The sequence below is a fragment of the Pan paniscus genome, chromosome 10 (genome assembly GCF_029289425.2).
Source record: "Pan paniscus chromosome 10, NHGRI_mPanPan1-v2.0_pri, whole genome shotgun sequence".
Taxonomy (NCBI): Eukaryota; Metazoa; Chordata; class Mammalia; order Primates; family Hominidae; genus Pan; species Pan paniscus.
The window spans coordinates 20079742-20095427 of NC_073259.2; the positions used below are offsets into that span (position 1 = coordinate 20079742).

General features: G+C 37.8%; 1 protein-coding gene across 1 annotated transcript in view; it reads right to left on the reverse strand.

Annotated features, from left to right (window-relative positions):
- Positions 1-15686, reverse strand: part of GUCY2C (guanylate cyclase 2C) — an 83800-nt gene that overhangs the window by 23109 nt on the left and 45005 nt on the right. The window contains exons 15-19 of the mRNA XM_055095429.2: positions 15435-15539; positions 9264-9350; positions 7611-7743; positions 4887-5024; positions 3669-3757 (exon numbers count right to left, since the gene is read on the reverse strand). Coding sequence (XP_054951404.1) covers positions 3669-3757; positions 4887-5024; positions 7611-7743; positions 9264-9350; positions 15435-15539 — 552 coding nt within the window. The remainder of the gene's footprint in view (positions 1-3668; positions 3758-4886; positions 5025-7610; positions 7744-9263; positions 9351-15434; positions 15540-15686) is intronic.

Consider the following 15686-nt stretch of genomic DNA (forward strand, 5'->3'; position numbering starts at 1 on the left):
AAAAATCCTCCAAGAAAAAAAATACTAGCAAACTGAATCTAACAACACATCAAAAAGATAATAAGCCATGATCAAGTGGGATTTATCCCCAGGAAGCAAGGATGATTTAACATATGCAAATCAATAAACATGATACATTACGTCAACAGAATGAAGAACAAAAGCCATATGATCATCTCAATCGATGCAGAAAAAGCATTTGATAATATTCAACATCTCTTCTTGATAAAAACTCTCAAAAAACTAGCCATAGAAGGAACATATCTCAACATAATAAAGGCCAGCCATATATCACACACCCACAAAATAATAAAAGCCATATACTACAAACCTGCCAATATCACACAGAATGAGGAAAAGCTGAAAGCTTTCCCTCTAAGAACTGGAACTAGACAAGGATGCCCAATTTCACCTCTCCTATTCAACATAGTACTGAAAGTACTAGCCAGAGCAATTAGGCAAGAAAAATAAAAGGCATCCAAATTGGAAAACAGGGAGTCAAATTGTCCCTCTTTGCAGATAATATGATCTTACGTCTAGAAAACCTAAAGCTTCACCAAAAAGCTCTTAGATATGATAAATTCAGTACAGTTAAAGGATATAAAATTAACATACAGGCTGGGTGCGGTGACTCACACCTGTAATCCTAGCACTTTGGGAGGCCAAGGACGGTGGATTGCCTGAGCTCAGGAGTTCGAGACAAGCCTGGGCAACATGGTGAAACCCCGTCTCTACTAAAATATAAAAAAAAAATTAGCTGGGCTTGGTGGCAGCTGCCTGTAATCCCTGCTACTTGGGAGGCTGAGGCAGGAGAATTGCTTGAACCTGGGAGGTGGAGGTTGCAGTGAGCCGAGATCACTCCACTGCACTCCAGCCTGGGCAACACAGTGAGACTCTGTCTCAAAAAAAAATTAACATACAAAAATCGGTAGTGTTTTTATATACCACCAATAATAAACTCAGCAGGAAAGAAATCAAGAAGACAATCCCATTTACAATAGCTACCAAAAAAAAAAAAAAAAAAAAACCACCTAGGAATATATTTAACAAAGAAGGTAAAAGACCTCTATAAGGAAAACTACAAACACTGATGAAAATGAAGAGGACAAAAACAAATGGAATGATATCCCATGCTCATGGATTGGAAGAGTTAACATCACTAAAATGATTATACTGCCCAAAGCAATCTATAGATTCAATGTAATCCTATCAAAATACCACTGTCATTTTCCCACAGAAATGGAAAAAACAATCCTAAAATCCATATGAAACCAAAAAAGAGCCCAAATAGCCAAAGCAATCCCAAGCAAAAAGAACAAAGCTGGAGGCATAACATTACCTGATTTCAAAATGTTCTATAAAGTTGCAGTAACCAAAACAACCTGTTACTGGCATAGGAACAGACACATAAACAAATGGAACATAATAGAGAACCCAGAAATAAATCCACACACTTACAGACAACTGATTTTCAACAACGGCTCCAAGAACATACAATGGGGAAAGGACACCCCATCTCTTCCCATATACAAAAATCAACTCACGATAGATTTAAGACTTAAACAGAGGACCTGAAACTATGAAACTATTAGAAGAAAACATAGAGAAAAGACTTTAGGACATTGGTTTAGGCAAATATTTTATGGCTAAGACCTCAAAAGCACAGGCAACCAAACCAAAAATAGACAAATGGGACTATATTAGACTAAAAGGCTTCTGCACAGCAAGGGAAACAACAGAGTGAAGAGACAACCTGTTGAATGGGAGAAAGTATTTGCAAACTATTAATCTGACAAGGATGATATTCCAGAATATACAAGGAGCTCAAACAACTCAGCAGTTAAAAAAATTCCATTAAAAAGTGGGCAAAACTCATGAATAAACATTTCTCAAAAGCAGATTTATAAATGGCTAACAGGAATATGAAAAAATGCTCAACATAACTAATCATCAGGGAAATGCAAGTCAAAACCACAATGAGCTATCATCTTACCCCAGTTAGAATGGCTATTACTAAAAAGCCAAATAATAACAGATGCTGGCAAGGATGCAGAGAAAAGGGAACCCTTACACACTGTTGATGGGAATGTAAATTAGTATAGCCACTATGGAAAATAGGATAGAGATTTCTCAAGACACTAAAAATAGAACTACCATATGATCCACCAATCCCCCTGCTGAGTATTTATCCAAAGGAAGAGAAATCAGTGTATCAAAGGATGCCTGCACACTTACATTTATTGCAACACTATTCACAATAGCAAAGATACAGAATCAACTTAAATGTCCATCAGTGGATGAATGGAAAAAGAAAATGCAGGATGTGTACACAATAGAATACCATTTAGCCATAAAAATAATGAAATCATGTCATTTGCAGCAACACATATGGAACTGGAGGTCACTATGTAAAGTGAAAGGCACAGAAAGACAAATATCACATGTTCTCACTCATGCAGGGGCTGAAAAAGTTGATCTCATGGAGGTGGAGAGAATAATGATAGCCAGAGACTGGGAAGGGTGTACGTAGGGCAGGGGATGAATGAAGAGAGGTAGGTTAATGGGTACAAACATACAGTTAGAAGGAATAAGTTATAATGTTTGATAGCAGAGTAGGGTGACTACAGTTAACAACAATGTATTGTACATTTCAAAGCAGCTAGAAGAGAGGACTTGAAATGTTCCCAACACATAGAAATGATAACTACTTAAGGTGATGGATCCCCTAAATACATGACTTGATCATTACACATTCTGTGCCTATGACAAAATATCACATATACCCCACAAATATGTACAAATATCAATTTAAAAATAGAGAATGAGGCCAGGCGCGGTGGCTTACACCTATTATGTAATCCCAGCGCTTTGGGAGGCCAAGGCAGGTGGGATCGCTTGAGGTCAGGAGATCGAGACCAGCGTGGCCAACATGGTGAAACCCCGTCTCTACTAAAAATACAAAAATTGGCTGGGTGTGGTGGCAGGCGCCTGTAGTCCCAGCTACTCAGGAGGCTGAGGCAGGAGAATTGCTTGAAGACGGGAGGCTGGAGTTGCAGTGAGCCAAGATCCTGCCACTGCACTCTAGTGACAGAGTGACAGAGCAAGACTCCATCTCAAAAAAAAAAAAATAGAGAATGAGATGTGTGCTTTAGAAGCCAGCTCATTCCTGAGTTGGGGAGTGGTGGAAGGGCATGGAGAATGTGGTAGGCTGAGGCTGGCTCCCAAAGACATGCTGCGTCCTAATACCTGGAACCTATGAATGCTACCTTATTTGGAAAAAGAGCCTTTGCAGATATAATTAAGTTACAATTCTTGAGATGAGGTGATTATTCTGTATTTTCTGGGTGGACCCAAATGCAATCACATATGTCCTAATAGAAAGGTGACAGAGGGAGAATAGACAGAAGAGAAACTGTGATCAAGAGGCAGAGATTGAATTGTGTGGCCATAAGATAAGAAATGTCAACAGCCATCAGAAGTTTCTGGAAGAAGTAAGGAATGGATTAGCCCCTTAGCTCTTCTGGAGGAAGTGTGGCCTTGCTGAACACTTGATTTCAGACTTCTAGTCTCCAGAACCGTAAGTGAATAAATTTTTGTTGTTTTAATCCATTACATTTATGGTAATTTTATAGCAGGCCAAGGAAATGAATACGGGAAAATATACTCACTTCTAGCTCTTTTTCTTCTGCTGTTTCCAAGAATAAATCTGGGCGGAAGGGTTTCATTCCGTTGGAATTTTCCACTCTGAAAATCTTCTCTGGTTGGGTGAGAAAAATTTAAATTACAAAGAAGAATACAGCATGAAGAAATGGAAGGAATTTCAACAGAAATCCAGTTGGTTCACTCCCCTGGATGGCTCTTAGCTCAGTGAGAGTGCTGCAGAGCCTAGACCAGCACTCAGTAGACAGGTGTTGATTCAATGAGGCACCCAGTGAAAGGGTCTCATCCCACTTATAACCAGAAGGTTACCTTAAGGATAGGCTACCGGGTGGGGCACAGTGCCTCAAAGCTGTAATCCCAGCACTTTGGGAGGCTGAGGTTGGGGTATCACTCGAGCTCAGGAGCTCAGTCTGGGCAACATGGTGAAACCCCGTCTCTACATAAAGTACAAAAATTAGCCAGGTGTGGTGGTGTGCACCTGTCGTCCCAGCTACTTGGAAGGCTGAGCCATGAGGATTGCTTCAGCCCGGGAGGCAGAGGTTGCAATGAGCCAAGATCACACCACTGTACTTACTCCAGCCTGGGGGTGACAGAGCAAGACACTGTCTCAAAAAAAAAGAAAAGAAAAGAAAAGAACAGAAAAAAAGAAAAAATGCTACTGTCCCTGTAAAACTCAGCTCAGGCACCACTGCCTTCAGTAGGCTGCTTCTGTCCATACTTTGACCCACCCTCTCCACATCCCTTAGTCACCCTACTCCCCACCAAACAGTTAACAGTTAGCACGTAATAAATGCTCAGTAAGTGAGGATTGAATGAATGGAATGAAGCATTTTCCCCTGAGAGGACGTGTGGCCAAAAACTATACATCTACCCTTAGTAAGAACTAAAATATGTATGTCATCCTGTTAGAGTGATCTAGTTTAGATGTTAAGCAGGTACATTCTCTTATTGGAATCAAAAGGAAAGAGGACAATTGTAAAGGAAGATTGTTAACAATAATACTGACAATAATAACACCTGGCAGTGTATGTTGTCTTATGCTTTTCAGTGCACTCTAATATTGAATCTTCCTTTTATTCTTATAAAATGCATAATGCAGATGGGAAATCATTAATTTCGCATTTGAGGGAATTGTGATGTGGTTACAGACAGATTAGGGTCTCAGTAAGCCTAGAAAGCAGGTTGGCTCACTCCCAGAGGGGACACATGAAGGGGTTTAGATGTACCATTCCGGTCCCGACAGCTCAAAGTGTAGAAGGTTTCTTTCCGCAGGATGATCTCCTGTGCGATGATCCCATAGCTGTACACATCTCCTTTCTGAGAGATGTTGGCTTGGCGGAGGTGCTCTGGAGCTGTCCACAGGTCTGTAAATGCAGCCATTGAGATTACAAAGTTGAGGGGGGTGAGTGGTTCATAGGCCTCCAACCTGCTTTTGCTCTCTAATTCCCTACACCATCCACTCTAAATATGGGTGATAGCTTATAAGTGGCCTTGAATTGATATGATTCCAAATTTTTTTTTTTTTAAATTATACTTTAAGTTTTAGGGTACATGTGCACATTGTGCAGGTTAGTTACATATGTATACATGTGCCATGCTGGTGCGCTGCACCCACTAACTCGTCATCTAGCATTAGGTATATCTCCCAATGCTATCCCTCCCCCCTCCCCCCTCCCCACCACAGTCCCCAGAGTATGATATTCCCCTTCCTGTGTCCATGTGATCTCATTGTTCAGAAATTTTTGAAAAATTTTTGCTAATACTGGTGATCAAAGGTAGAACACACACCTTTTAGACTAACTATGAAATGTTAGGATTTGGGTGAGGTCATATGGCAATATGTTATTTAAAACTGCTAGGATCATAGTCTTGAAAACTCTCAAAGTTTACCTGGAATGGGGTCTGATTGTGGTAAATGCTCAGTAAATATATGTTGAATGAATACAGTAGAATATGAGAGGTTGAGGAATTTAGTAGTTTATGGGACATATGGAATGAACCTATGAAAGCCTTCAAAATACAAATTTTGGCCAGTCGTAGTGGCTCACGCCGGTAATCCCAGTACTTTGGGAGGCCAAGACAGGTGGATCACGAGGTCAGGAGATTGAGACCAGCCTGGCCAATATGGTGAAACCCTGTCTCTACTAAAAATACAAAAATTAGCCAGGCGTGGTGGCGGGTGCCTGTAGTCCCAGCTTCTCAGGAGGCTGAGGCAGGAGAATCGCTTGAACCTGGGAGGTGGAGGTTGCAGTGAGACGAGATCACACCACTGCACTCCAGCCTGGGTGACAGAGCGAGACTCCATCTCAAAAAAAAAAAAATACAAATTTTATGTGTACTAAATTTATTTTATTTAAATTATTATAATTTATTAATGTGTATATATGCATATTTAAATATAAATTTACCAAAAGAAGATAAAGACAGTACATTAAGACAAAGAGACTATGGTTGATATTTTCAAGGCATAACATACTGGCAGCCTGCAACTCAGCTAGGGTCCACAGTGGCGTTTTTGCTGGTTCCCACAGTATTCTTAAAAAAGTATCGCATGTAATTTACTCACAGTTTACTCCTGTCCCTGCCACTCCCTAGTGTTTACATCTAGTTCACTCACTTCACATGAGTGCAATGCTGTATTTAGCTCCTATAGATACTCGAGTTTTGAATCCTTATTACACACCTTATTTAGTAATAACGGGCATGCAATTAATTTTTCTTCAACATGCTTCGTAAGTTTTTCAGGATCACCTAGCTCCTTATAAACTTTTTAAGACTTACCTTCAACAGTTTCAATGAAACATGTATAGATTCATGTTGTTAGGTGCGATAATAATGTTTATGATGATGCACACTTTCCTTATTTGGTTCTCTGTCCAAATGTACATCACCTTTTTGAATTTGTGTCTTGTGAATTTTTGTGACTTGTGATTCATGCATAGTTGATCAAAAAGGTTAGGGGTTGTAGAAAAGGTAAGTAAATCTACTTATGCTAAAATTTTAGGTAACTGATGCCATAGGTAGGTAGGTATAAGCAAGTGCTGTTTAAGATGATAGGATTTGACCTGTAATTTATCTGATTTGTGTCATGCTAGGTTATCTGATGACGATTTGTACTACTATGTCATGAACCATGCTTGGCACAGGTCTTCAATAAGAAATTATTAGATTGAGTTCAATATCATATTATGCTTGAAATGGCTGTGGATGTAGGGACAGAATTGCAATTTTCCTTTTATTAAGGAAAAACGAAAGGATTGCAAAGTTGAATTAGAAATATAATTTAGTGTTTGGATCTAGGTAGTATTTTAAGGCAACATGAGTTCTAGATATCTGAGTCTGTTTAACTGTGAGTCATAGTAAAGAAAGGGTAAATGTTCAACATGAAAAGCCCTTTATACTTTACAAATCCGTTTTCTTTATGTTATCTTTTTTGACTCTCACCACAATCCTGAAAGAGGTAAGAATATATTTTACTGGTTAGAGTTTTTTCCTTAACATTTCTTATTACCACACATAAATGAATGATGTCTTGAATGGGAAATGGGTCTTCTGGTTTGTACTCTACCTTCTTGGACAAATCTGAGTCTCAGTGCTGTCCTCTATAAAGGAAAAAGCTTAAATTAGATGATGTCTAAGGTCTCTTCCTGCTCTAACCTTCTATATTTTTTTCAGCTAGTTCTGCTCCCACAAGCCATTAAGTTATTCATGATTTCTCAGTGGTAGCAAGGGACACATGGATGAAGGAAATCCACAGAGGACATTTGTTTAACTCAGGAAATACTCATTGACTGACAAGTGTGAAGTTCTGGAGAATGAGCCCGCTCTTAAAGTCTCTTGTGGCTTTAAGTGCTTATCTTCTGATCAGTATTACAATTTCCTGACCACGCTACATGGGTTTGAAAAAAAAATCAGTTAGGAAACTAGTGAACATTTCACTCATTACAGACCCTTTTTTGGAGGTAAAATGGAATTACAGCCAAAATCAGTGATCTTCACCACCATTCTACTGTCCACTACGCAGTTGGTAGATTTCAGACGACCATGGACTTCTGTCTTACTGGAGTGCAGATATGACATTCCCTGTAATTTTTTAGATGATAGAAAAACAGAAATGTGACACACTTCAGCTGCTTGATTATTTAAAAGAAAAAAGTGACATTTGGAAACCATTTCAGCAGATGGTCACACCATCAGATTTTAATTTTAGTCCCACTATTTTTACCTTAACAATATTACTGAAGCCCTAATATTTGCCTACACTTTATATCTAGTTTCAAAGTCTGTTTAAATGACAGAGTAAAAGGGAATTGTCTAAAATATCTGCTTAGGTAGTTGTGTATAATATGAGGCAAAGGGTTGATTTTTTTTAAGTGTTTCTGTTTACCACTTATTTGGTCTGTGACCCTGGGTAGGTCTCTGGTCCTGTTTTACATGAATTTAAAATAAAAATATGAATAATAGTGCCTTGCTTTTCCAAAGGGGCAGGGTGCCAGGCTAGATTATTTCCTAAAGTGGAAGTGGTTTCATCCTATTTTGAAGCAATGTTTCATTCGTTCTGTTTCAAAAGGGGAAGCCTGGCCCCCGTGATGGCTCATGCCTGTAATCCCAGCACTTTGGGTGGCCAAGCTACTCAGGAGGCTGAGGCAGGATAATCGCTTGAATTCGGAAGGCCGAGGTTGCAGTGAGCTGAGATCGCGCCACTGTACTCCAGCCTGGGTGACAGAGTGAGACTCCATCTCAAAAAATAAAAAAATAAAAAAAGAGGAAGCCTGTTTTTGGCTGATGTGCTTCTCTTTTGTGGTTAGAGGGTGTCTCAGCCGAAGCTGATTTTCAGCCTGGATCACAGGAGTGACGTGTGTGGCAAATCAATTTTCATAACACATTTTTCAAACTGATTCTGAACCCATATAACTTTCAGGTGAGTTAAGACTGTATCAAACAGCTCCCTCTCACAACCAACTTGTCTTCTTTCTTGAATGAAGCCCTGGTTACTGGTGTCCACTCTGTTTTCCTATCACGTCTCAAAATATGCATGTCCACATTTATTATTGATTCCTGCAAGATGGTTTCCTGTACTTAAGATTTTCTCTTGTAAAGTTGAGGATTCAGTTGTCTTTTTTTTTTTTTTTTTTTAATGGAGTCTCACTCTGTCACCCAGGCTGGAGTGCAATGGCTCGATCTCGGCTCACAGCAAACTCCATCTCGTGGGTTCAAGCAATTCTCCTGCCTCAGCCTCCCAAAGTGCTGGGATTACAGGCTTGAGCCACTGCGCCCAGCCCAGTTGTCTTTCTTGTAGTTTTATATGATTTTGATTTCTGGAAAATCTGTGAAACTGCATGCTTCACACCCAGACTACAAAGAATATAATAAAATAATAATAACTAATAGATATATATTGAACATGTACTTGTACCTGGTCTTGTTATAAGCACATGCATTATTTCACAAAATCCTCATAACCTAAAATCCTACAACCCTATGACATAGCTATTATTATCATTTTACAGATGAAGAAACCAATGCACAGAAGGTTGAATAACTTGTTAGATCTGTTTTCTTATATTTAATTTTCATATTTTCTGTGTGTGTGTTTCTCTTACCTTAGCAATGTCATACAAGACAGAGATCTTAAACTCCCAATCCATGAATGTGCCATCAGGGTAGGAAATTGTGTCATTTAAAACTTCCTGAATAGGAAAAAAGAAGAAGAAGAAAAGTTGTTGCAAGAAAGGATATTGTGGAGAGACTATTATGAAACAAATAATGATCTTCAAATTATGAAACCTTAGGATCAGGAACAAATTGGAATTCCATTGTCCGGGATTTCATGAACCTGTTTTTTTTTCCTTTTCTGCATAAGAAGCATTGGGTGGTTTTTGCCACCTGGATATGAGCAGGAGGTACCCATAGCATCCCAAATTTCAGTTCTTCCATCAGACAGGTGTAGAGGAATAAGCAGCAGGCAGGGAGACTGCTTAACAAGTGACTGCCCTGCATGTTCTGTCTCATCTAAATTGGACCCATGTTTTAAAACAGGCAATTGCTATAAGAAAATTCCTTCATTAGGCTTGTGTTTTTACTCACATAATCAGTTATATAAATTAGCTTAATTGCTCTTTTTCTTTTTTGAGTTTACTAAGTCCTCTGTCAATAAGAGAGATCTTGGATTTTTTTGTGAATTGTATGACCTGGAATTTTCTTTGCTTTTTTTGTTTTGTTTTGTTTTTGAGACAGAATCTTGCTCTGTTGCCCAGGCTGGCATGCAGTGGCACAATCTCAGCTCATTGCAACCTCTGCCTCCGGGGTTCCAGCGATTCTCCTGCCTCAGCCTGCTGAGTAGCTGGGATTACAGGTGCATGCCACTATGCCCAGCTAACTTTTGTATTTTCACTAGAGATGGGGTTTCGCTACGTTGGCCAGGCTGATCTCGAACTCCTGGCCTCAAGCAATCTGCCTGCCTCAGCCTCCCAAAGTGCTGGGATTACAGGCACAAGCCACCGCGCCCCGCCTATATCTGGAATTTTCAAGTCACTATTTTAATATGATGATGGTTCTACCAAGTTGCAGGATTTTAATTAAGCTAATACATAACTGTTCTTCATGGTAGAACTCTAAACAGGACTCTAACTGATAATAGTTTCTTATTTTAGGAAAAAGCCCAGTTTGATTTTTAGTTTTAACTCAGGCACTGTACCAAGAATTTCCAAGGAGGGGTCTAAAGTCCTTAATCATTTCAGATAAGGCTGGTTGGGCTGTGGGTACCAGGCCAAGTTGACAGAGGGGAGTTAATGGGCAGACAGACTAATTCTTTTCTATGCCTTCTCTCCCTTTAGCGCACCATTCACCCATCCTACCCTGTTCTCATCTGCCAAATTGTAAAAAGCATATTATTCTGTTTTGATGATAAAAGGAATACAAGTTTACTATAAAAAATGTGGAAAATTTGCACAATATAAAAAAGAATATAAAATTATTGCTAATTGCACCATCTAATTTATTCTCATTCTGGTATTTTCTTTTAGTCTTCTTTAATGTAGATATGGAAAGTATATGTAATAAATATTATAAAAGTGGGATCATAATGTATATGCAGATTTATATGTTTTTTTCTGAGCAATTTTAATAGGTGACCTGCATATTTATTCTTTAAAATTATTGAGTCTTATCTCTAGAGCAGGGACTGTGTTAGTGCTGGGATTATAAGGGACCTGTTATAGGGTGCACAGTCTGGTGAAGGAAACTGACACTCATAAAGTAATCAGGCAAATAAACATAAGATTATAACTGTGATAAGTACGAAGAAAAATTGCCTAAAATCTGGGGATTTGACCCCTAAAATCTGGGGTTTGTTATGAAGATTAAAGATGGCTTCCTTCAGGAAATGGCTGTTGAGCTGAGATCTAATGAAGGGAGGCAAGAGTTTTGGGAAGAGGGAACAGCATGGGAAAAGAACCTTTTGTGGAAGAGAGAATGAAAAGGTCCTATTATCTCAGCACCATTTCTTAAATTACCCTTCTTTAGTTATATTTGTCATATACTTAATGGTATTCTTAGCCCACGTGTTTTTCTTCCATAAATCATCTGCTTGTTCATGAGCTGTCACTACACCACCTTGATTATAATAACTTTCTGACAAGTGGCCTCTTCATTCTCTTTTTTAAAACTGTTTTAGTTATTATTGCTCATATATATATGTGTGTATATATATGTTTTTCCTGATGATCTCTGTTAATTAAGCAAAGTCTTTGCCTTTGATTGCAAGTTTGTGGTTTTCAGAAGAATTTATACATTTTCAATGTGAATTTGTTGGTATAGGGTGTCGGTAAATCGGCTCTCTGTTAGCAACAGCCCTGATTTATAATATGCTTGCTGAGTACGATGTGAAATATTTCCACCCTGAATGATTTCAGCTTCCAAAAGTTTAACACTGACTGGCTGGCAAATTCTTGAATAACTTAACAATCAGCTCTGAGCTAGTACCAGCCAGTTCCAGCACATCATTCATTCCCATCTAAGAACTTGACTAAGTTCTGTTAAGATTTATTTAATGTCTTAGAAAACTTTCAGTGTTCTTAACTGATTCTTTGCATTTCACGCTGAGTATTTTCAAATAAATATTTTTGTTAAAAATATTAAGGAGGATTTTTTGAGTTGTATTTTCTGACCAATTTGGCTAATATATATGATATATACATTATATATGTAAATTATTTTCTGTACACTTATTTTGTTTCTAGTCATCATACAAATTTCTTATAATTTTTAGTATTTGAGGCTTTTGCATTTTCTAGGTAAACAATCATATCATCTATTTATTTATTTATTTATTTATTTATTTTGAGATGAAGACTCGCATTGTTGCCCGGGCTGAAGTGCAATGGCGGGATCTCAGCTCATTGCAACCTCCACCTCCCGGGTTCAAGCAATTCTCCCACCTCAGCCTCCCAAGTAGCTGGGATTACAGGTGCCCGCCATCATGCCCGGCTAATTTTTTGTATTTTTATTAGAGAGGGGGTTTCACTATGTTGGCCAGGCTGGTCTCGAACTCCTGACCTCGTGTCCCACCCGCCTCTGCCTCCCAAAGTGATGGGATTACAGGCATGAGCCACCGCACCTAGCCTCATCTTTAAAAAAAAAAAAAAAAAAAAAAAATCTATTCCTTTTGTGAAAGTTGTCAAAATCAGAATGGAGTCACAAATGTTGAAAAAATCCTGACACATACAGCCAGAAAAGGCCATGAAAAAGAGGGTTGTCATGCTTGTATCCTTCCTTCATAACAAAAACTATCAGAAAAGACTCTACAGAAACCTCAACCTTCCACAAAGGCCATCACAACCTCACACACAAAAAGTACGTATACAAGGACATCTGCCCAACAACTGCCTGTCCAACCTCTGACTGGCATCATCCTTGCTACTGATCTTTGTAACACAACAATTATGTAATCCTCTTTGTTTTTTTCCCCCTTAAAATCCTTTGTCTTCCTTTATCTCTCTGAATGTGCACATAATTTACGATGGCATATGTATTCCCATTACAATGTTCTTTTCCGAATAAATATCTTTCTTTCAGAGAGCCACTCTCTATTTGTTATTTATGTTGATACCTTCCAATAACTGTATATCTTATTTCTGTTTCATGCATTAGTGCTTTGGTTAGAACTTTCAGAAGTTAACTAATAGTAGTACAGGGGTGGGACTAGGGAGTCTTTGCATTAATACAGATGAAGTCAGTTGTTATTTTATGACAGACAGTCTTTGCAATGTTAAGGAAGTATTGTTTTATTTTTAACTCTACAAGAGTTGTTATGGGGGAGCCTAGGAATATTTCTGAAATGAGGTCTGAGACTTCTCTGACATATCACCATTTAATTGCTGTTTTCCTTGTTGAGAACAGGTTGCAAATACTAAACCTGGTTTCCTCTTCCCTGAGCTATGGTTTCACAGCTTCATTTCATGTGGATCTTACTCTAATGTCATCTTGCCAGAGAAGTCTTCCATGGCTATCATATCTTAAGTAGCATGACTCAGGTATGTTTGAAAGGGGGTTACTATAAATAACAAAAGAGCTTTTCTCACCCCCACCACCCAGTAAAAACAGGTGTTTCAGGAGCCAAGAATGAAGACAAAATATATTTCTTACTATTTCATAATATTACATTAGTAACAATAGAAGAAATTATAATTCCCATAGAAAGAATACCAGATTCAGCTTAATTCTTCTAACGTTGAAGTTTAGTAACAGTAGTTCTCATTATCTATACAAAAACTATTTTAAACTTAAACAAAAACATGAACATACTCCAAATTCATTTAACATTGAACAAAGTCAGCATAGGATTGAAACTAAAATCTATAGTTGTGAATATAGATGAAGAAACGTAATAAAATACTAGAAATGCTAAGCCAGTTGTATACACAAAAAGCATAACACAAATAATTGGATATGGTTAATTCTATGAATGGAACAATATTATTATAATGTACCAAATCAAAAGGTCATAGGAGAAAAACCACATGAGCATTTTAATGGATGATTAAAGTGATCATTTTAATTGATACTGATAAAATAAATACAAATTTCTAGGAATAATAATAACTATTTCAGGTCTTTCAAAATTAGAAACGTTTTTCACATGAGGTCTAGACCTCATTTAATTTCAATGAGACAGAAATTTTAGAATACCAATTAATAGAGCCTAGTCAAAGGGTTTCACGTGGCTTATTATTCCCTGAACCTGATTCAGAATTGGCCTAATTAAATATTTATTTTTTTGAAACAGATTTCATGATTATATTGCTTCTGAAACTTTCCCTTTTTAAAGATTACAATTTAATAGTCATGAAGTATTCTTTCACAATTAAAACATCTTTTCACTGCTTTTTTATTCCCAATTTTGTGTATTTGCATGTTTGTTTTAAAAATAATAACTAGAAGTGAAAGGCTTGTATGCTTTAATAATTTTGTTTTTTAAGTAGCAAGTGCATTTTAAAATTCTATCCTATTTTATTTGATTTAAAATGATTGATATTTAATAGTTTCCTTTCCTTATGTTATAGTTATTCTTTAAAGTTTGCATTAGATACTTAGGATTGGTTTATTATTATTATTATTCATTTATTTATTTTTGAGACGGAGTCTCGCTCTGTTGCCAGGTTGGAGTGCAGTGGCGTGATCTCGGCTCACTGCAACCTCTGACTCCCTGGTTCAAACGATTCTCCTGCCTTAGCCTCCCAAGTAGCTGGAATTACAGGCACGCACCACCATGCCCAGCTAATTTTTGTAATTTTAGTAGAGATGGGGTTTCACCATGTTAGCCAAGATGGTCTCGATCTCCTGACCTCATGATCCGCCCGCCTCGGCCTCCCAAAGTGCTGGCATTACAGGCGTGAGCCACCGTGCCCAGCCTTGTTTATTATTTTTAAAGAACTTTTACCTTAGCACCATTTTCCTCTTTGATCTTAATTCTCCTGGCCAGCCCCCTGCTCAAGATTTCTCTACCACATTCCATTACATTAGTCCCTCACGGGCTTGCTTTCCCTTCTGCTATACAGCAAATGAATTCTCAAAGTGTTAAATATAGTTAATGGCTTAATGTATCACTTTTTCCTTGTACCACTGTTGAATTTCATAGGGATTAATCCAAAGAAAGAGCCCTCAGATGTTAGAATAACAAGCATGAAATAACTTTTAAAAGAGATAGTAACATTTAGGGCTATGTTTTTTTCTTGGAGGGTAGATTTAAGTTTATACCGCATAGTATGAAAGCTAATATTCTTGCTTTTTTTCTTAGTTCCTCTGTTTGCTTTGGACTTGCTCAGTCCAAATACCTGACCTCATCTGGCAACTCCCAGATGATCCTCAGTCCAAGAGTGGAGTAATAATTTGGACAGCAGCAGAACCAAGAATGATGACCAAGTCTTCTAATGCTTATTTGGTGCTATCATAATGATTATCCATTTCTCTTTTAATACAAAAGCAAGTATTCATGTAAAATAAAATGTATTTGGAGGTAATCACTCATTTTTCCACTTCCATTCTCTGTTTACTCCCCTCCCCAAATCTATTATCTTTTTCCTGAATTTTTTTTTTTGCTTGTTGATAAAAACATAATAAGACTGAAAAAATCTCGGGGATCTAGTTTGGAAAGCATGTGACCCCACCAACTTTCCCTGATTTTCTCTAATATTATTTTACTCGGTAAATATTTTAAAAGGCCTGCTGAATATTTTTATATGATTAGAAAATTGGAAATGACCATGGTTTCTTACCCGGAGGGATCCTCTCTCACAGTATTCTATCACCCCGAAGATCATGGTATCAAGTTTCACTGTGCCGTAGAACTTGGTCAGGTTGTAATAGTCAATCTGAAGCAACTAGAAGAACATGTTTGTTTACAAAGCAAATTAGGCAGAATGGGGTGCCAAAGTAAAAATTAATATGCCAATAAAATGTGTTTTGTTTCAGATCTTTGAGAAGATGTGTTGCTCTTAACAAATTGAATGTCAGTACCCATTGCTTAT